The sequence below is a fragment of the Chanodichthys erythropterus genome, chromosome 6 (assembly GCF_024489055.1).
Source record: "Chanodichthys erythropterus isolate Z2021 chromosome 6, ASM2448905v1, whole genome shotgun sequence".
Lineage (NCBI taxonomy): Eukaryota > Metazoa > Chordata > Actinopteri > Cypriniformes > Xenocyprididae > Chanodichthys > Chanodichthys erythropterus.
In genome coordinates, this window is record NC_090226.1 from 3,370,818 (window position 1) to 3,394,459 (window position 23,642).

The following is a 23,642-nucleotide window of genomic DNA, read 5'->3' on the forward strand; positions in this document are numbered from 1 at the left end:
GTCATGTAGGATCTTCTGCAGGCCCCCACAGGGATGTGGGGTGTCATCCCTGTCTATATATGCATTTCTTTGAGTAATCGATGTTATGCATTTATTATTTCTGAATTGGCTTCTAATTGTCTAATTGTAATGTAATTGGCATCATATATTTTTACTTGACAAATAAAAGGTTATATTTGGTTGATTCTGTATTATTCTTAATCCATTATTTCTAGTAGATCAAAGCGAAGGATTACCTCAAATCTGTTCAGGATTGTTCATACGAAAGGTTTAATAGATGGAGCATGGGCACGTCAATTAAGTCCATTTCAATTTCTGACTATCACTGCCTTAAACAAGTTGCAGTTTTCGTAAATATATAAAAACTATGCTTTTTGTTACGAGTAAGCAGAGCGTGACCGATTTAAAGGTAGATATTTACCCTGCATCCAATGTTTAAGGTAAGACTGACAAGTTTGTGTCCGGGAAGAGTGGAAAAGTTAGCCGAAGTAACTCTTCTAAAGTGATACCGGGACTGCAGTGAACGAAATAATTGAAGATATAAGGTAATCAGAATAAGCGAATATCTAAATTAATACATAACAAATGATTAATTTCTAATTGGAAACACAACCTAGGAGTAATAATCATTTGAAATTGGAGTCAGATTAAACGAGTGAAATTAAGTGAACATTCAGAGACGCTGAAAAGGCATACACGCATTAACCTTCCCCGTCCTGTGGGAAACCGTCATTGGACCGATTAGGCGGGCCTTACATAGCCTATATTTCCCCTCACCGCCGGAAAAACTCGAAGAATCACGAACGTATATAAGCGGCAGGTTTATTACAAAAAAAATAATAAACGTTAAAAAAATGAAAAATTAGGAGAATCAATTAATTGCGAACAACTTACTGCCATTGTGTAAATAATATGTAATCATGTAATCCATAAAAAAGTAACTGTAGTCTGATTATGAGTATTTTAAAAAGTAATTACAAGTACTTGATTTTTGGAATCTGATTACCTAATCTAGATTGTGTGTAATCCGTTACTACCCAGCTCTGATTATATGTCATTTGTTTGAATGATGTAGTCCATTTATCATAAATACAGGTTGTATGAGTAGTAGTTCACAACAAATTCTCCCATTTTACACTGAAATAAAAGTATCTTTGACAGAAATGTAGTGATAAAATAACAAATTATTCTGATTTATTCAACACTTTTTTAGTCTAAATCAGGGGTGTCCAATCCTGCTCCTGGAGGGACAGTTTAGCTCCAACCAGCTCCAATACACTTGCCTGGAAGTTTCTAGTGAGTCTGAAGACCTTGAGTAGATTTGTTTAATTAAGGTTGGAGCTAAACTCTGCAGGAAAGGGGCCCTCCAGGAGAAGGTTTGGAAGGTTTACCTCAAACGTCTTTCACAAATTAGCAGTCATTTGTTAAATTTATAATTTAATCAAGTTGGATGCAAAGGTTGATGTAAATGAATATTCATGACACCCATGCTATTTTAACAGTGATATGTAATGAATTTACTTATTGACAAAGCTCTATAATATATATAGTAATGTTAGTCAATACAAAAACATATTAAAACACTAAGAATATGAAAGACAATAGTGACAAATACTGTATGTAATAAAAAATTACATGCAAGACAAAAAGTTAAGGAAAATAATATTTAAATATCGAATTTAAAGTGCCCCGTTATGCTTTTTCACATATTACATATTTATCATGCAGTGTGTAATATAGCTGTTTGTGAATGTAAATTAATGCACAATAAATAAAGTTATTGTCTCCCAGAAGAAAGAATAGTTTCTGAACTGCCAAAACGAGTCATCAGTAACTCCAGTCTTACCTCCGTAACATTCATACGCAACATTGTAACAAATAATGCTGACCTTTGGTTTTCATTGGCTGCCGGCGAACAATGTCTAATTTGACCCGACCTCAAATAGTGTAGCAGGTTCATGTTGTGTTCATGTTGATAAGATGCTGTTTTCTGTGCTGCAAAAGCAAATTCTCTTTGTAAACACTTGTAAGCAATTCTAAAGTATTTGAAGATTAAAATTACCACTTCGATAAAACAGCAGTAAATAAAACTGCTTCTCAAATCTCTGTGAGGTTTCAATGGGATTTACAAAATGCTTATTAACGCCATTAAAGATAGGACAGTACCCAATTTATTTGGACCAATTTGCTCCTCTGAATCACAACCTTTAAGTATTATTAATAATTGATGTATATATTTTATTCATGTGTTCAGGTGTTCTGTGTTTTAGATTGTGTAGGGCTAACCGGCTAACTAATTTTAATACTATCTTACTGAATTAGTTCTGAGCAGTTTTACAGACTTTAATGTTACATCAGTCATTCATGTTAGTGCTCGGTTAATGTATGCACACAGTTATTGACAGTTCCTACATGTGCACCGCAATAAATTAGAAATATACACATCTGCTTGTTAATGAACATATACTTATTTATAATGATGTAAATTAATTACAGTTGCAACATCTCATAATTTACAATACATTAAGTAAAAACTTATCAATGAGAAACGGCCTGCTCAAGTTGTCATTGTGATTGAGGTTCAGGTTGAATAACTATTTTTTTCAATTTTTCGTCATCGGAATTGTGCTTGATTTAAACAGGTAAAATCAATGCCATTGTTACAGCCTTTACAGTATGTACAATCGCTGAAGATTTAGGAAGCCTTCTGAGCTAAAGTTCAGTTATTGTAATGAGCGTTGCCTTCATGACACGCACTGTAAACGGAAGACCAATCTCAACAGAATGGGCTATCTTACCAATAAGAGCAGAGCAGGCTTGCGGAAAGACGGGGTTTAGAGAGGCTGAATCTTAACATGAGTCATGTTCGGTTCTTCGAGAAATATGATGATATGCAATGTATATATTATGTACAATTATTATTTTATTTTTTTACCTTTGATGTAGGTAAAACTTTGAGACCTCAAAAAATCAAAAAAAATAAATAAAAAATAAATAAATAAAAATCTGTAAAATAGCATTACAGGGGCACTTTAAACATTAAAGTCCCTTTTTTAACATAGAACTTGAATTTAACTTTCTATCTGATTCTCCCTTTAGTATTAATAATACAAATATACAAATAATCATTAAAGTATGAATAAGTTTTTCATGAACTCAACCTTGATATAACCACTTACAACTAAAAGAAGTTCAGTTTAATAAATTCATTGACAAAAGGAACATCCTAAACTGAAACATATTCTAGAAAAATAAGGAAAGGAGTATGTCAAATAATTATCTTCTCTTGATGTGAAATAAGTATAACTAAGAAAAATAACTAATAAAGAAAATTACATTTTCCACATTTTCCAGCTCAAAAAACATTTACAATATCAATGTCCCTGATGAGCACAACCACATTAGAATCATCTACAAGTGACAGTTCTTCAACACTGAAGACTACATTACCCACAACTGGTACCTCTTCATCCTCACCTTCTTCTACAACAGAAAGTACATCAGAATTGACTTCACCCAAAACAGAAATATCTTTAGCTAGTGTAGATAAAACAACAAGCCAGCAAACACAAACCACTCCAGTTACTTCTAGCAAAGAAGCAGAATCTACAATGACAGCTCAATCAACATTTACAACAGCTGTGTCACCGATGAGCAGAACCACAAATGAATCATCTGCAGCTGGAAGTGGTTCAACATGGGAAAATACAGTTTCAGCAACAGTTCCCTTTCTATCTTCATTATTTTCTACAACAGACAGTACATCAGAAATCACTTCAACAACACAAGAAACAACCCCATCTTCACCTTCCACTATGACAGAAAGTAAATCAGAACTGACTTCATCTACAACAGAAATATCTTCAGCTAGTGTAGAACAAACAACAAGCCAGCAAACACAAACCACTCCAGTTACTTCTAGCACAGAAGCAGAATCTACCATGACAGCTCAATCAACATTTACAACAGCTATGTCCCCGATGAGCACAACCATATTAGAATCATCTACAAGTGACAGTGCTTCAACACTGGAGACTACATTACCCACAACTGGTACCTCTCCATCCTCACCTTCTTCTACAACAGAAAGTACATCAGAATTGACTTCACCCACAACAGAAATATCTTCAGCTAGTGTAGAACAAACAAGCCAGCAAACACAAACCACTCCAGTTACTTCTAGCAAAGAAGCAGAAACTATAATGACAGCTCAATCAACATTTACAACAGCTATGTCCCTGATGAGCACAACCACATTAGAATCAACTACAAGTGACAGTGCTTCAACACTGGAGACTACATTACCCACAACTGGTACCTCTTCATCCTCACCTTCTTCTACAACAGAAAGTACATCAGAATTGACTTCACCCACAACAGAAATATCTTCCGCTAGTGTAGAACAAACAACAAGCCAGCAAACACAAACCACTCCAGTTACTTCTAGCAAAGAAGCAGAAACTATAATGACAGCTCAATCAACATTTACAACAGCTATGTCCCTGATGAGCACAACCACATTAGAATCAACTACAAGTGACAGTGCTTCAACACTGGAGACTACATTACCCACAACTGGTACCTCTTCATCCTCACCTTCTTCTACAACAGAAAGTACATCAGAATTGACTTCATCCACAACAGAAATATCTTCAGCTAGTGTAGAACAAACAACAAGCCAGCAAACACAAACCACTCCAGTTACTTCTAGCAAAGAAGCAGAAACTATAATGACAGCTCAATCAACATTTACAACAGCTATGTCCCTGATGAGCACAACCACATTAGAATCAACTACAAGTGACAGTGCTTCAACACTGGAGACTACATTACCCACAACTGGTACCTCTTCATCCTCACCTTCTTCTACAACAGAAAGTACATCAGAATTGACTTCATCCACAACAGAAATATCTTCAGCTAGTGTAGAACAAACAACAAGCCAGCAAACACAAACCACTCCAGTTACTTCTAGCACAGATGCAGCTCAATCAACATTTACAACAGCTATGTCCTCGATGAGCACAACCACATTAGAATCATCTACAAGTGACAGTGCTTCAACACTTGAGACTACATTACCCACAACTGGTACCTCTTCATCCTCACCTTCTTCTACAACAGAAAGTACATCAGAATTGACTTCACCCACAACAGAAATATCTTCAGCTAGTGTAGAACAAACAACAAACCAACAAACACAAACCACTCCAGTTATTTCTAGCACAGAAGCAGAATCTATAATGACAGCTCAATCAACATTTACAACAGCTATGTCTCCGATGAGCAGAACCACAATTGAATCATTTACAGCTGGAAGTGGTTCAACATGGGAAAATACAGTTTCAGCAACAGTTACCTTTCTATCTTCATTATTTTCTACAACAGACAGTACATCAGAAATCACTTCAACAACAACAGAAATAACCCCATCTTCACCATCCACTATGACAGAAAGTAAATCAGAACTGACTACATCTACAACTGAAATATCTTCAGCTAGTGTAGAACAAACAACAAGCCAGCAAACACAAACCACTCCAGTTACTTCTAGCACAGAAGCAGCTCAATCAACATTTACAACAGCTATGTCCCCGATGAGCACAACCACATTAGAATCATCTACAAGTGACAGTGCTTCAACACTGGAGACTACATTACCCACAACTGGTACCTCTCCATCTTCACCATCCTCTACAACAGAAAGTACATCAGAATTGACTTCACCCACAACAGATATATCTTCAGCTAGTGTAGAACAAACAACAAGCCAACAAACACAAACCACTCCAGTTACTTCTAGCACAGAAGCAGAATCTACAATGACAGCTCAATCAACATTTACAACAGCTATGTCCCCGATGAGTACAACCACATTAGAATCAACTACAAGTGACAGTGCTTCAACACTGGAGACTACATTACCCACAACTGGTACCTCTTCATCCTCACCTTATTCTACAACAGAAAGTACATCCGAATTGACTTCACCCACAACAGAAATATCTTCAGCTAGTGTAGAACAAACAAGCCAGCAAACACAAACCACTCCAGTTACTTCTAGCACAGAAGCAGAAACTATAATGACAGCTCAATCAACATTTACAACAGCTATGTCCCTGATGAGCACAACCACATTAGAATCAACTACAAGTGACAGTGCTTCAACACTGGAGACTACATTACCCACAACTGGTACCTCTTCATCCTCACCTTCTTCTACAACAGAAAGTACATCAGAATTGACTTCACCCACAACAGAAATATCTTCCGCTAGTGTAGAACAAACAACAAGCCAGCAAACACAAACCACTCCAGTTACTTCTAGCAAAGAAGCAGAAACTATAATGACAGCTCAATCAACATTTACAACAGCTATGTCCCTGATGAGCACAACCACATTAGAATCAACTACAAGTGACAGTGCTTCAACACTGGAGACTACATTACCCACAACTGGTACCTCTTCATCCTCACCTTCTTCTACAACAGAAAGTACATCAGAATTGACTTCATCCACAACAGAAATATCTTCAGCTAGTGTAGAACAAACAACAAGCCAGCAAACACAAACCACTCCAGTTACTTCTAGCACAGATGCAGCTCAATCAACATTTACAACAGCTATGTCCTCAATGAGCACAACCACATTAGAATCATCTACAAGTGACAGTGCTTCAACACTTGAGACTACATTACCCACAACTGGTACCTCTTCATCCTCACCTTCTTCTACAACAGAAAGTACATCAGAATTGACTTCACCCACAACAGAAATATCTTCAGCTAGTGTAGAACAAACAACAAACCAACAAACACAAACCACTCCAGTTATTTCTAGCACAGAAGCAGAATCTATAATGACAGCTCAATCAACATTTACAACAGCTATGTCTCCGATGAGCAGAACCACAATTGAATCATTTACAGCTGGAAGTGGTTCAACATGGGAAAATACAGTTTCAGCAACAGTTACCTTTCTATCTTCATTATTTTCTACAACAGACAGTACATCAGAAATCACTTCAACAACAACAGAAATAACCCCATCTTCACCATCCACTATGACAGAAAGTAAATCAGAACTGACTACATCTACAACTGAAATATCTTCAGCTAGTGTAGAACAAACAACAAGCCAGCAAACACAAACCACTCCAGTTACTTCTAGCACAGAAGCAGCTCAATCAACATTTACAACAGCTATGTCCCCGATGAGCACAACCACATTAGAATCATCTACAAGTGACAGTGCTTCAACACTGGAGACTACATTACCCACAACTGGTACCTCTCCATCTTCACCATCCTCTACAACAGAAAGTACATCAGAATTGACTTCACCCACAACAGAAATATCTTCAGCTAGTGTAGAACAAACAACAAGCCAACAAACACAAACCACTCCAGTTACTTCTAGCACAGAAGCAGAATCTACAATGACAGCTCAATCAACATTTACAACAGCTATGTCCCCGATGAGTACAACCACATTAGAATCATCTACAAGTGACAGTGCTTCAACACTGGAGACTACATTACCCACAACTGGTACCTCTTCATCCTCACCTTATTCTACAACAGAAAGTACATCCGAATTGACTTCACCCACAACAGAAATATCTTCAGCTAGTGTAGAACAAACAAGCCAGCAAACACAAACCACTCCAGTTACTTCTAGCACAGAAGCAGAAACTATAATGACAGCTCAATCAACATTTACAACAGCTATGTCCCTGATGAGCACAACCACATTAGAATCAACTACAAGTGACAGTGCTTCAACACTGGAGACTACATTACCCACAACTGGTACCTCTTCATCCTCACCTTCTTCTACAACAGAAAGTACATCAGAATTGACTTCACCCACAACAGAAATATCTTCCGCTAGTGTAGAACAAACAACAAGCCAGCAAACACAAACCACTCCAGTTACTTCTAGCACAGAAGCAGAAACTATAATGACAGCTCAATCAACATTTACAACAGCTATGTCCCTGATGAGCACAACCACATTAGAATCAACTACAAGTGACAGTGCTTCAACACTGGAGACTACATTACCCACAACTGGTACCTCTTCATCCTCACCTTCTTCTACAACAGACAGTACATCAGAATTTACTTCACCCACAACAGAAATATCTTCCGCTAGTGTAGAACAAACAACAAGCAAGCAAACACAAACCACTCCAGTTACTTCTAGCACAGATGCAGCTCAATCAACATTTACAACAGCTATGTCCCCGATGAGCACAACCACATTAGAATCATCTACAAGTGACAGTGCTTCAACACTGGAGACTACATTACCCACAACTGGTACCTCTTCATCCTCACCTTCTTCTACAACAGAAAGTACATCAGAATTGACTTCACCCACAACAGAAATATCTTCAGCTAGTGTAGAACAAACAACAAGCCAGCAAACACAAACCACTCCAGTTACTTCTAGCACAGAAGCAGAATCTACAATGATAGCTCAATCAACATTTACAACAGCTATGTCCCCGGTGAGCACAACCACATTAGAATCATCTACAAGTGACAGTGCTTCAACACTGGAGACTACATTACCCACAACTGGTACCTCTTCATCCCCACCTTCTTCTACAACAGAAAGTACATCAGAATTGACTTCATCCACAACAGAAATATCTTCAGCTAGTGTAGAACAAACAACAAGCCAGCAAACACAAACCACTCCAGTTACTTCTAGCACAGATGCAGCTCAATCAACATTTACAACAGCTATGTCCTCGATGAGCACAACCACATTAGAATCATCTACAAGTGACAGTGCTTCAACACTTGAGACTACATTACCCACAACTGGTACCTCTTCATCCTCACCTTCTTCTACAACAGAAAGTACATCAGAATTGACTTCACCCACAACAGAAATATCTTCAGCTAGTGTAGAACAAACAACAAGCCAACAAACACAAACCACTCCAGTTACTTCTAGCACAGAAGCAGAATCTATAATGACAGCTCAATCAACATTTACAACAGCTATGTCTCAGATGAGCACAACCTCATTAGAATCATCTACAAGTGACAGTGCTTCAACACTGGAGACAACATCACCCACAACCGGTACCTCTCCATCTTCACCATCCTCTACAACAGAAAGTACATCAGAATTGACTTCACCCACAACAGAAATATCTTCAGCTAATGTAGAACAAACAACAAGCCAGCAAACACAAACCACTCCAATTACTTCTAGCACAGAAGCAGAATCTACAATGACAGCTCAATCAACATTTACAACAGCTATGTCCCCGATGAGCACAACCACATTAGAATCATCTACAAGTGACAGTGCTTCAACACTGGAGACTACATTACCCACAACTGGTAGCTCTCCATCTTCACCATCCTCTACAACAGAAAGTACATCAGAATTGACTTCACACACAACAGAAATATCTTCAGCTAGTACAGAACAAACAACAAGCCAACAAACACAAACCACTCCAATTACTTCTAGCACAGAAGCAGAATCTATAATGACAGCTCAATCAACATTTACAACAGCTATGTCTCCGATGAGCAGAACCACAATTGAATCATTTACAACGGGAAGTGGTTCAACATGGGAAAATACAGTTTCAGCAACAGTTACCTTTCTATCTTCATTATTTTCTACAACAGACAGTACATCAGAAATCACTTCAACAACAACAGAAATATCTTCAGCTAGTGTAGAACAAACAACAAGCCAGCAAACACAAACCACTCCAGTTACTTCTAGCACAGAAGCAGAATCTACAATGACAGCTCAATCAACATTTACAACAGCTATGTCCCCGATGAGCACAACCATATTAGAATCATCTACAAGTGACAGTGCTTCAACACTGGAGACTACATTACCCACAACTGGTACCTCTTCATCCTCACCTTCTTCTACAACAGAAAGTACATCAGAATTGACTTCACCCACAACAGAAATATCTTCAGCTAGTGTAGAACAAACAACAAGCCAGCAAACACAAACCACTCCAGTTACTTCTAGCACAGAAGCAGAATCTACAATGACAGCTCAATCAACATTTACAACAGCTATGTCCCCGATGAGCACAACCACATTAGAATCATCTACAAGTGACAGTGCTTCAACACTGGAGACTACATTACCCACAACTGGTACCTCTTCATCCTCACCTTCTTCTACAACAGAAAGTACATCAGAATTGACTTCACCCACAACAGAAATATCTTCAGCTAGTGTAGAACAAACAACAAGCCAGCAAACACAAACCACTCCAGTTACTTCTAGCACAGAAGCAGAATCTACAATGACAGCTCAATCAACATTTACAACAGCTATGTCCCCGATGAGCACAACCACATTAGAATCATCTACAAGTGACAGTGCTTCAACACTGGAGACTACATTACCCACAACTGGTACCTCTTCATCCTCACCTTCTTCTACAACAGAAAGTACATCAGAATTGACTTCACCCACAACAGAAATATCTTCAGCTAGTGTAGAACAAACAACAAGCCAACAAACACAAACCACTCCAGTTACTTCTAGCACAGAAGCAGAATCTACAATGACAGCTCAATCAACATTTACAACAGCTATGTCCCCGATGAGCACAACCACATTAGAATCATCTACAAGTGACAGTGCTTCAACACTGGAGACTACATTACCCACAACTGGTACCTCTTCATCCTCACCTTCTTCTACAACAGAAAGTACATCAGAATTGACTTCACCCACAACAGAAATATCTTCAGCTAGTGTAGAACAAACAACAAGCCAGCAAACACAAACCACTCCAGTTACTTCTAGCACAGAAGCAGAATCTACAATGACAGCTCAATCAACATTTACAACAGCTATGTCCCCGATGAGCACAACCACATTAGAATCATCTACAAGTGACAGTGCTTCAACACTGGAGACTACATTACCCACAACTGGTACCTCTCCATCTTCACCATCCTCTACAACAGAAAGTACATCAGAATTGACTTCACCAACAACAGATATATCTTCAGCTAGTGTAGAACAAACAACAAGCCAGCAAACACAAACCACTCCAGTTACTTCTAGCACAGAAGTAGAATCAACAATGACAGCTCAATCAACATTTACAACAGCTATGTCCCCGATGAGCACAACCACGTTAGAATCATCTACAAGTGACAGTGCTTCAACACTGGAGACTACATTACCCACAACTGGTACCTCTTCATCCTCACCTTCTTCTACAACAGAAAGTACATCAGAATTGACTTCACCCACAACAGAAATATCTTCAGCTAGTGTAGAACAAACAACAAGCCAGCAAACACAAACCACTCCAGTTACTTCTAGCACAGAAGCAGAATCTACAATGACAGCTCAATCAACATTTACAACAGCTATGTCCCCTATGAGCACAACCACATTAGAATCATCTACAAGTGACAGTGCTTCAACACTGGAGACTACATTACCCACAACTGGTACCTCTTCATCCTCACCTTCTTCTACAACAGAAAGTACATCAGAATTGACTTCACCCACAACAGAAATATCTTCAGCTAGTGTAGAACAAACAACAAGCCAGCAAACACAAACCACTCCAGTTACTTCTAGCACAGATGCAGCTCAATCAACATTTACAACAGCTATGTCCCCGATGAGCACAACCACATTAGAATCATCTACAAGTGACAGTGCTTCAACACTGGAGACTACATTACCCACAACTGGTACCTCTTCATCCTCACCTTCTTCTACAACAGAAAGTACATCAGAATTGACTTCACCCACAACAGAAATATCTTCAGCTAGTGTAGAACAAACAACAAGCCAGCAAACACAAACCACTCCAGTTACTTCTAGCACAGAAGCAGAATCTACAATGACAGCTCAATCAACATTTACAACAGCTATGTCCCCGATGAGCACAACCACATTAGAATCATCTACAAGTGACAGTGCTTCAACACTGGAGACTACATTACCCACAACTGGTACCTCTTCATCCTCACCTTCTTCTACAACAGAAAGTACATCAGAATTGACTTCACCCACAACAGAAATATCTTCAGCTAGTGTAGAACAAACAACAAGCCAACAAACACAAACCACTCCAGTTACTTCTAGCACAGAAGCAGAATCTACAATGACAGCTCAATCAACATTTACAACAGCTATGTCCCCGATGAGCACAACCACATTAGAATCATCTACAAGTGACAGTGCTTCAACACTGGAGACTACATTACCCACAACTGGTACCTCTTCATCCTCACCTTCTTCTACAACAGAAAGTACATCAGAATTGACTTCACCCACAACAGAAATATCTTCAGCTAGTGTAGAACAAACAACAAGCCAGCAAACACAAACCACTCCAGTTACTTCTAGCACAGAAGCAGCTCAATCAACATTTACAACAGCTATGTCCCCGATGAGCACAACCACATTAGAATCATCTACAAGTGACAGTGCTTCAACACTGGAGACTACATTACCCACAACTGGTACCTCTTCATCCTCACCTTCTTCTACAACAGAAAGTACATCAGAATTGACTTCACCCACAACAGATATATCTTCAGCTAGTGTAGAACAAACAACAAGCCAACAAACACAAACCACTCCAGTTACTTCTAGCACAGAAGCAGAATCTACAATGACAGCTCAATCAACATTTACAACAGCTATGTCCCCTATGAGCACAACCACATTAGAATCATCTACAAGTGACAGTGCTTCAACACTGGAGACTACATTACCCACAACTGGTACCTCTTCATCCTCACCTTCTTCTACAACAGAAAGTACATCAGAATTGACTTCACCCACAACAGAAATATCTTCAGCTAGTGTAGAACAAACAACAAGCCAGCAAACACAAACCACTCCAGTTACTTCTAGCACAGATGCAGCTCAATCAACATTTACAACAGCTATGTCCCCGGTGAGCACAACCACATTAGAATCATCTACAAGTGACAGTGCTTCAACACTGGAGACTACATTACCCACAACTGGTACCTCTTCATCCTCACCTTCTTCTACAACAGAAAGTACATCAGAATTGACTTCACCCACAACAGAAATATCTTCAGCTAGTGTAGAACAAACAACAAGCCAGCAAACACAAACCACTCCAGTTACTTCTAGCACAGAAGCAGAATCTACAATGACAGCTCAATCAACATTTACAACAGCTATGTCCCCGATGAGCACAACCACATTAGAATCATCTACAAGTGACAGTGCTTCAACACTGGAGACTACATTACCCACAACTGGTACCTCTTCATCCTCACCTTCTTCTACAACAGAAAGTACATCAGAATTGACTTCACCCACAACAGAAATATCTTCAGCTAGTGTAGAACAAACAACAAGCCAACAAACACAAACCACTCCAGTTACTTCTAGCACAGAAGCAGAATCTACAATGACAGCTCAATCAACATTTACAACAGCTATGTCCCCTATGAGCACAACCACATTAGAATCATCTACAAGTGACAGTGCTTCAACACTGGAGACTACATTACCCACAACTGGTACCTCTTCATCCTCACCTTCTTCTACAACAGAAAGTACATCAGAATTGACTTCACCCACAACAGAAATATCTTCAGCTAGTGTAGAACAAACAACAAGCCAGCAAACACAAACCACTCCAGTTACTTCTAGCACAGAAGCAGAATCTACAATGACAGCTCAATCAACATTTACAACAGCTATGTCCCCGATGAGCACAACCACATTAGAATCATCTACAAGTGACAGTGCTTCAACACTGGAGACTACATTACCCACAACTGGTACCTCTTCATCCTCACCTTCTTCTACAACAGAAAGTACATCAGAATTGACTTCACCCACAACAGAAATATCTTCAGCTAGTGTAGAACAAACAACAAGCCAGCAAACACAAACCACTCCAGTTACTTCTAGCACAGAAGCAGAATCTACAATGACAGCTCAATCAACATTTACAACAGCTATGTCCCCGATGAGCACAACCACATTAGAATCATCTACAAGTGACAGTGCTTCAACACTGGAGACTACATTACCCACAACTGGTACCTCTCCATCTTCACCATCCTCTACAACAGAAAGTACATCAGAATTGACTTCACCCACAACAGAAATATCTTCAGCTAGTGTAGAACAAACAACAAGCCAGCAAACACAAACCACTCCAGTTACTTCTAGCACAGAAGCAGAATCTACAATGACAGCTCAATCAACATTTACAACAGCTATGTCCCCGATGAGCACAACCACATTAGAATCATCTACAAGTGACAGTGCTTCAACACTGGAGACTACATTACCCACAACTGGTACCTCTCCATCTTCACCATCCTCTACAACAGAAAGTACATCAGAATTGACTGCACCCACAACAGAAATATCTTCAGCTAGTGTAGAACAAACAACAAGCCAGCAAACACAAACCACTCCAGTTACTTCTAGCACAGATGCAGAATCAACAATGACAGCTCAATCAACATTTACAACAGCTATGTCCCCGATGAGCACAACCATGTTAGAATCATCTACAAGTGACAGTGCTTCAACACTGGAGACTACATTACCCACAACTGGTAACTCTCAATCTTCACCATCATCTACAACAGAAAGTACATCAGAATTGACTTCACCCACAACAGAAATATCTTCAGCTAGTGTAGAACAAACAACAAGCCAGCAAACACAAACCACTCCAGTTACTTCTAGCACAGAAGCAGAATCTACAATGACAGCTCAATCAACATTTACAACAGCTATGTCCCCGATGAGCACAACCACATTAGAATCATCTACAAGTGACAGTGCTTCAACACTGGAGACTACATTACCCACAACTGGTACCTCTTCATCCTCACCTTCTTCTACAACAGAAAGTACATCAGAATTGACTTCACCCACAACAGAAATATCTTCAGCTAGTGTAGAACAAACAACAAGCCAACAAACACAAACCACTCCAGTTACTTCTAGCACAGAAGCAGAATCTACAATGACAGCTCAATCAACATTTACAACAGCTATGTCCCCGATGAGCACAACCACATTAGAATCATCTACAAGTGACAGTGCTTCAACACTGGAGACTACATTACCCACAACTGGTACCTCTTCATCCTCACCTTCTTCTACAACAGAAAGTACATCAGAATTGACTTCACCCACAACAGAAATATCTTCAGCTAGTGTAGAACAAACAACAAGCCAGCAAACACAAACCACTCCAGTTACTTCTAGCACAGAAGCAGAATCTACAATGACAGCTCAATCAACATTTACAACAGCTATGTCCCCGGTGAGCACAACCACATTAGAATCATCTACAAGTGACAGTGCTTCAACACTGGAGACTACATTACCCACAACTGGTACCTCTTCATCCTCACCTTCTTCTACAACAGAAAGTACATCAGAATTGACTTCACCCACAACAGAAATATCTTCAGCTAGTGTAGAACAAACAACAAGCCAGCAAACACAAACCACTCCAGTTACTTCTAGCACAGAAGCAGAATCTACAATGACAGCTCAATCAACATTTACAACAGCTATGTCCCCGATGAGCACAACCACATTAGAATCATCTACAAGTGACAGTGCTTCAACACTGGAGACTACATTACCCACAACTGGTACCTCTTCATCCTCACCTTCTTCTACAACAGAAAGTACATCAGAATTGACTTCACCCACAACAGAAATATCTTCAGCTAGTGTAGAACAAACAACAAGCCAACAAACACAAACCACTCCAGTTACTTCTAGCACAGAAGCAGAATCTACAATGACAGCTCAATCAACATTTACAACAGCTATGTCCCCGATGAGCACAACCACATTACAATCATCTACAAGTGACAGTGCTTCAACACTGGAAACTACATTACCCACAACTGGTACCTCTCCATCTTCACCATCCTCTACAACAGAAAGTACATCAGAATTGACTTCACCCACAACAGACATATCTTCAGCTAGTGTAGAACAAACAACAAGCCAACAAACACAAACCACTCCAGTTACTTCTAGCACAGAAGCAGAATCTACAATGACAGCTCAATCAACATTTACAACAGCTATGTCCCCTATGAGCACAACCACATTAGAATCATCTACAAGTGACAGTGCTTCAACACTGGAGACTACATTACCCACAACTGGTACCTCTTCATCCTCACCTTCTTCTACAACAGAAAGTACATCAGAATTGACTTCACCCACAACAGAAATATCTTCAGCTAGTGTAGAACAAACAACAAGCCAGCAAACACAAACCACTCCAGTTACTTCTAGCACAGAAGCAGAATCTACAATGACAGCTCAATCAACATTTACAACAGCTATGTCCCCGATGAGCACAACCACATTAGAATCATCTACAAGTGACAGTGCTTCAACACTGGAGACTACATTACCCACAACTGGTACCTCTCCATCTTCACCATCCTCTACAACAGAAAGTACATCAGAATTGACTTCACCCACAACAGAAATATCTTCAGCTAGTGTAGAACAAACAACAAGCCAACAAACACAAACCACTCCAGTTACTTCTAGCACAGAAGCAGAATCTACAATGACAGCTCAATCAACATTTACAACAGCTATGTCCCCGATGAGCACAACCACATTAGAATCATCTACAAGTGACAGTGCTTCAACACTTCAGACTACATTACCCACAACTGGTACCTCTTCATCTTCACCTTCTTCTACAACAGAAAGTACATCAGAATTGACTTCACCCACAACAGAAATATCTTCAGCTAGTGTAGAACAAACAACAAGCCAGCAAACACAAACCACTCCAGTTACTTCTAGCACAGAAGCAGAATCTACAATGACAGCTCAATCAACATTTACAACAGCTATGTCCCCGATGAGCACAACCACATTAGAATCATCTACAAGTGACAGTGCTTCAACACTGGAGTCTACATTACCCACAACTGGTACCTCTCCATCTTCACCATCCTCTACAACAGAAAGTACATCAGAATTGACTTCACCCACAACAGAAATATCTTCAGCTAGTGTAGAACAAACAACTAGCCAGCAAACACAAACCACTCCAGTTACTTCTAGCACAGAAGCAGAATCTACAATGACAGCTCAATCAACATTTACAACAGCTATGTCCCCGATGAGCACAACCACATTAGAATCATCTACAAGTGACAGTGCTTCAACACTGGAGACTACATTATCCACAACTGGTACCTCTCCATCTTCATTGTTCTCCACAACAGATGCACAGAGTACATCACAATTCCTTTCATCTACAACAAAAATCGCTTCAGCTGGCATAGAACAAACAAGTCAGCAGACACAAAACACTCTTTTTACTTCTACCACAGAATCAGAATCTACAGCATCATTTCAATCAACATTTACAACAGCTATGTCCCCTATGAGCACAACCACATTAGAATCATCTACAACTGACAGTGGTTCAGCAATGGAGACTACATTACCCACAACTGGTACCTCCCCATCTTCACCATCCTCTACAACAGAAAGTACATCAGAATTGACTTCACCTACAACAGAAATATCTTCAGCTACTGTAGAACAATCAACAAGCCAGCAGACACAAAATACTCTTTTTACTTCTACCACAGACACAGAATCTACAACAACAGCTCAATCAACATTTACAACAGCTGTGCCTCTCATGAGCACGACCACGTTAGAGTCATCTACAAGTAAAAGTGGTTCAACACTGGAAACTACATTATCTTCAACTGAAAATGGCCCAACGTTGACAAATATGATATCAAGTACATTTACCTCTCTATCTTCTGCATATTCTACCACAGAAGGTCTTAGTGCTTCAGCATCAACCCCGTCAATTCCATCTTCAAACCCTGCAGAAAAAACTAGCCAGCAGACACAAATCACTATTTCAACTTCAAGCACAGAAGTACATTCAACAAAGCCAAATGATTTAACATTTTCAACAATGGAAACCATTAGAACAGTTTCTTCAGACTCACCTGATTCATCCACTGCAACTTCCCCTAATCCTACCTCAAATCAAACAATAACCCAAACTATTACAGCCCAAACGTTTAGCATTTCTACCTCATCTCAGTCAAGCCCCACACTATCGTCTGCTCAAACGAGTACCCAGAAAACTTCAACATCAACATCAGCATCAACAGAACCTCCTTTGTCCACAACTTTTAGTTCATTTTCAACAACTCAAAGCTGTCTGGAGCAATGTCAGTGTAATGGATCCCCATGCATCTTCAATGTAATATCTGAGAAATGTGAATGCGATTGCAATCCCAACACTTTTGGAGAGTTTTGCAATTTTGCAAATGACTCTATCACAGTTATTTTGCGTAAGTTTATCATACTATTCTTATATGATAATCATTACACTTGGTGTTCTCTATTTCCTTTCTAATTCTCCACATTCACTGTAAATAATTATTTCACTGTACTGTGGGTATTGAATCAATAGAAAATCAGCCCCCAAGCTACTTGTAGAGAATAAGTTGTTCATGTGACAGTAAAGTTATTTCCTGCATAAATGTTTTAAAGCTAAAATGTCACAGGACCCACAAGCATACTTGAAAGCTCTTTCATTACAAAAGACTTTACACAATAGTTGTCATAATTTGCAGCTCACTTATGTCCCTTATGTTCAAATGCTGAAGTCTTTCTAATCTTTCTCAATCTATTATTTAATTGCAGCTGAAAGAATACCCACAAGGAAAGCAAATATGTCTCTTAGAATTATGATGGACTATCATAAAGACTATGAAGACTTGAGCTCTCCGAAATCAAAAAAATTAATTTCCATCTTAAAACGCGAGGTACATTTTCAAGTTCCTTTTCACAAAGTACTTTAAAGCTCACAAAAAAATATTCACAATTGTTTCATATGTGATGTTATGTGAATATGAATGTTATATGCATATAAAAAAAGAACAGCTCTGAAATCAAATTAGATAAATGCCTTTTCTTGCCATTATGCAATGAATTTTTAACAAATTTAGTTAAATGCACAATTTAACTTAGTTCTAATGACTTATCTTATGTTAGAAGATAAATGAAAAGCTTTGATGGCATAATGAAGCTTATTTTGCAATCATTTATATGTATTATTTGCATATTTGCAAAATATATTGTATAAATATTCATATGCAGATTTTTTTTTTTTTTGGCAGCTTTCAATCCTTTGTAAAAGAGCAGATGGACAAAACTTTAAAGATGTGCGCATTATAAGGCTAAGGTAAGTTGATTTAACTTGAATTTCATACATTTACAAAACAAATATTTGCGAAGCAAAATCATATTAATATGTGGCATGTACTTTTTCCCATTTAGGGAAGGAAGTGTCGTTGCTGAAAGTGTTGCAGAATATAACTATCCAAACAACAACTCACAAATAATGTTTCTAAATAATGATCTGGGACCCACCCTGGAAAAAATTTTTAATGACTCAAATTCATTCAAAAATCTCAGCGAAGCTCTCGGTAATGTTTCCATCGAAAGAGGCCAAATTACCATGGAGACAGTTGAAATATATAGTAAGTTACTTTTTTATTTTGGAAACAGATAACATATAATCATTTAACAAAATTTGGGGTTTTTGGGGGGGGGGTGGACTTCATTTAAGGGACACATGGACTACTGTTCTACTGTTATTTCTAATGTTTCTATAATGTATGATGCTGATGTATGCTGTATTAATTTATAGAGATTTTTTTAAATTGCATTTCACCTTTTTTATCTTTGTCATGTGTAGATATTACAGATATAAAACCATATGTGAACTGCACTGCGTTTGTGAATTTTGCTAACTTTACGGAGGAAATTGAAAATGGATCATGGGTATGTGTGGGACCATGCAAAAAAAATCTCGACTTCTGCAATCAACATGGTCGATGCATAAATGGAATGAATGGACCACAGTGCGAGTAAGTGCTTCAACACATGCAGTTTTGTTTATTAACCGCTAGAGAAAAAAAAGGTTACAAAGTATACCTTTAAGCAAAGTAGTTGCCCTGAGATTAAAAAAAAAACATATTACTTATTTACCTCATATTTAAATAAGCAATTTAAAAATATCACACATTTTAATTTGATTGGCAAAAATGAAATGTCTACAAAGGCAATGTCTTCAGGAATTTAGAGGGTATTTACACTAACTTTTTATGCGTTTTGGCTATTCATTGATACAATAACGGCGTTTTGGAGCCTGAAAACGCAAACTTTTGAAAACAAGTTTCAAATTGCAGGTCTTTGATAATTATACCATTTTCGTCACTACAAAAACTACAAAAAAGTGAATTTGTGAAAACAGTGACATCATGCGCATGCGTATTACATGTTCAGTCTATAGGCATGTAGTGTTTCTTTACAAAGTGACATCGCCAACTACTGGTCTGGCAGCAGAATACAGTGTTTTTAGTCGTTTTCGTGTATCCGTGTGAACAGGGGTCTCATTAATAATGTTGTCTTCTGTACGCAAACTTTTCAAAAGCCAAAGGAAAAACATTTCAGCTTTTAGGGTACATTTACGGTGCGTAAAAACTTTACGTTTTTTAAAAGATTTGCATACAGTCGACAACGTTGTCAAAACAATCCCCGTTCAAACGGATCCAAGAAAACGACTAAAATTGCTATATTATGCATCACAGGCCAGTAGTTCACAAGGTCAGAATTAGAATTAGTTGGTGACGTTAGAATTTGGCGAATGTAAATAATGCGTCTCCATTGGTCATAGTAGTGGTGCAGTAAATCTACACTTTGCTGGAGAAGCGTTAATAAACTCAGTATCTTGAGCAACACAAACAGATCTCAATTGTTGTTTTGATCGCCAAGTGCTCAAGCATGCATTTGCACTATGCACAAAATGTTCACAAATTCACGTTTTTGTAGTTTACACAGAGATAATAATGGTCTTGTTTTCAAAATTTGCATTATCAGGTTTATAAAAATGAACGACCAAAACACAAAAAGTTTTCAGTTTTTAGTTGAAAGTGGTGTCATGTAAATGGCCCCTTAGTACATTATTGTTGTGTAAACATACCCTATGAAATCATTTCTTAATGACTAATCCTCTCCTACTCATTTTGCTAATTGTCCAGGTGTGACAGTTCTTACTTTGAGAACTACCATGGAGATCACTGTGAGCTTTACAGCAGAGGAGCTGGTTTCTACGCAGTTCTCTTCGGCAGTTTAGCAGCTTTTGCTCTACTTGTCATTGTGGCAGTTGTGATGGTTGTGGTGCTCAACAGAGCCAAGAGGTCTGTATAACAATTTCTGTGACTTGAATATTCAAAAAAGACACACGCACAAAAAAAAAAAAAAATCAAAACAAATAACTCATTGATCTAATTTCAGCAAAACATCAGGAATAAGGAGGTCATCGTTTTTTGGTGATGCCTTCTTTGATTTTTCATCAAGGGGAGGTATGATGTCAATGTGTTGCTAAATGCATGCTTTAGAAGATATACACCAGCAGAACTACAAGAAATTATGTGACAATATGATCATTTAAAATATTAACTATATTACTGCAGGATCCTCAGACAGAAGCTATGGGCATCAAAACCTTTCATTCACAGAAGCTTCAGAATATGGGTTTTACAGACCATCCGATGAATATACATCTGCATGGTAGGATGAGCAATTGTGCATATCATTTCATATATATATGAGACACAGAAATAAGAAATGTAGCAAAACCTAAAATCAGCTGTCAAAATGGACTAGGATATAGTAAAAGAAAAATAATAATAATTATTACTTACCCTAAATAATATACTTTTGTCTTGCTGTATTTGTGGTTGTTAGTTTGTTTGATTATTTAATCACAATATTCTAATCTTTTTCCCTCTCTGCAACAGATAAAGACTAAAGCAACTGAAGTGATGGATGTCTGATGAAAAGAGATGACAGATATTATTTAAAAGAATTTGGACACTATAATCTCAGGGAGCCAACATAATAATATATGCATTTACTGGGTTACTTTTAGCTTATTTAGAGTATTTCAGGTCAAATTATTATAAATTGTCTTACTGTTAATAATATTAATATAGCACAAGAACAATATATAGCACCTTTGTAAAACTCAAGGCACAAGAACACACATAAATCAACAAATGAAACTGGTGGTGGTTTGTAAAATGGAGTTCAAATGCCAACAGTGACACGAGGACTGTCTTCTACATTACATCAACTGATCACCATGCACAAAACACAGCCAATCAGAACAATCCTTGCTGTATCACTGTAAAAACTAAACACACATACATACCTTGTATGTTTATGACTTCTGTGATGCTTCACTAGATGGCGTGATTTTTATGGTTTATGATTTGTCATATCCTCTTGTAAACTTTACGCAATCTCTCTCCATGTTTGGTGATTAATATACATCAGCAGCACATCGGTCCAATCAGGTGTGTTGTGGGCGGGGCTTCCCGCTCAACACCACATAAATACAATTATATTCAGTTGTTATATTATATTTTATATTATTTATTTGAAAGAATTATATTTGTATTGTTCAACTGGTCGAGGTTGCTATGGGATTTAGAAAGTAATTAGCAATAAGTAATGCAAAAGCCTTTTTAATTAGTACAGTAATCTAATTACACTGTTGAAGATGTAATCAGTAGCTAGTACACTGATCCTAATAATAACATTTTTTATTTCTAATTTCTAATCTATTTACAATGCTACCACATTACTCAGCTGTAGTACAATCAGTTACGTTGATGTTTTTTCATTATTTTTTTGTTGCTGTTGACAGCACATTTACATATTTATGCATTTTGATATGATAGCAGGGAATTGCTTATGTTTACATTGAGAAGCACATTCATATTTTTTTAATTAATATTTATAAAGAAAATAACTGTGCTGAATATATGTTTGCAACTGTTTTTTTTTTTCTTCTTTCAAATAAAGCATAGCTATGTGCAACATATATGCAGTTGCAATGTCATTCTAATGTCACTAGGAGGCGCTGCAGACTAAATTACACGACAGCCAGTCCTCACCTGTCATATGGCTGCTGCTGCTTCTCATTAAAGGCGTCTTTTTTTGTCTTGTAAATATTACTGTAGCAGCCCATTCTCTTAAACTTATATAAAAAAATTCTCTCATTATGCTTACAGTCTCTGATTTACTGTCTTGTCATTTAACTGAGGCTTTACACACACAGTCCCCTTGGTAAGGTGCATTGCTCCAGGACATAATGGTGGTAGCTCAGTGCTTGTGTTGTTTGAACCTACAACCTTTCAGTTGCTAGCCCAGATCTTTAACCACTTGACCACACCACCCCTGTAGGCTGCATGCAAATGGGCAGTTCATTGTCAGCGTGCCACACCTGCATGATAGCAGAAGACAACAAAGACATGAATGAAAGTCTATGTACTATATATGGCAACATGTTCAGAATACAAAAATTAAAAGAATTCACATTTAGTGAATTTTCCTCAGCGCTGACTAGGAAGTTAATCATGCTTGTAAAACCTATAACATTAACTTTGTGATGATTCTCCCAATCAATAACATACACAAACTTATATACATTATAATCTCAAGAGCGTTTGGGTCACCGGATATAGATTTGTAAGGTGTGCGCTGT

At 38.0% G+C, this 23,642-nt stretch overlaps 2 protein-coding genes across 2 annotated transcripts; both read left to right on the forward strand.

Moving 5' to 3' along the window:
• Nucleotides 1-9,821: 9,821 nt before the first annotated feature.
• Nucleotides 9,822-16,795, forward strand: LOC137021842 (mucin-2). Its single transcript, XM_067388821.1, has 2 exons — nucleotides 9,822-16,485; nucleotides 16,695-16,795. Exons 1-2 carry the CDS (start codon nucleotides 9,822-9,824, stop codon nucleotides 16,793-16,795), a joined length of 6,765 nt encoding a protein of 2,254 aa, XP_067244922.1.
• A 332-nt stretch (nucleotides 16,796-17,127) lies between these two features.
• Nucleotides 17,128-23,155, forward strand: LOC137020955 (uncharacterized). Its single transcript, XM_067387098.1, has 9 exons — nucleotides 17,128-18,372; nucleotides 18,728-18,849; nucleotides 19,204-19,268; nucleotides 19,364-19,566; nucleotides 19,785-19,956; nucleotides 21,130-21,288; nucleotides 21,386-21,453; nucleotides 21,565-21,661; nucleotides 21,892-23,155. Coding segments are annotated over exons 1-9 (2,130 nt in total). The 5' UTR covers nucleotides 17,128-17,129; the 3' UTR covers nucleotides 21,893-23,155.
• The last annotated feature ends 487 nt before the right edge of the window (nucleotides 23,156-23,642 follow it).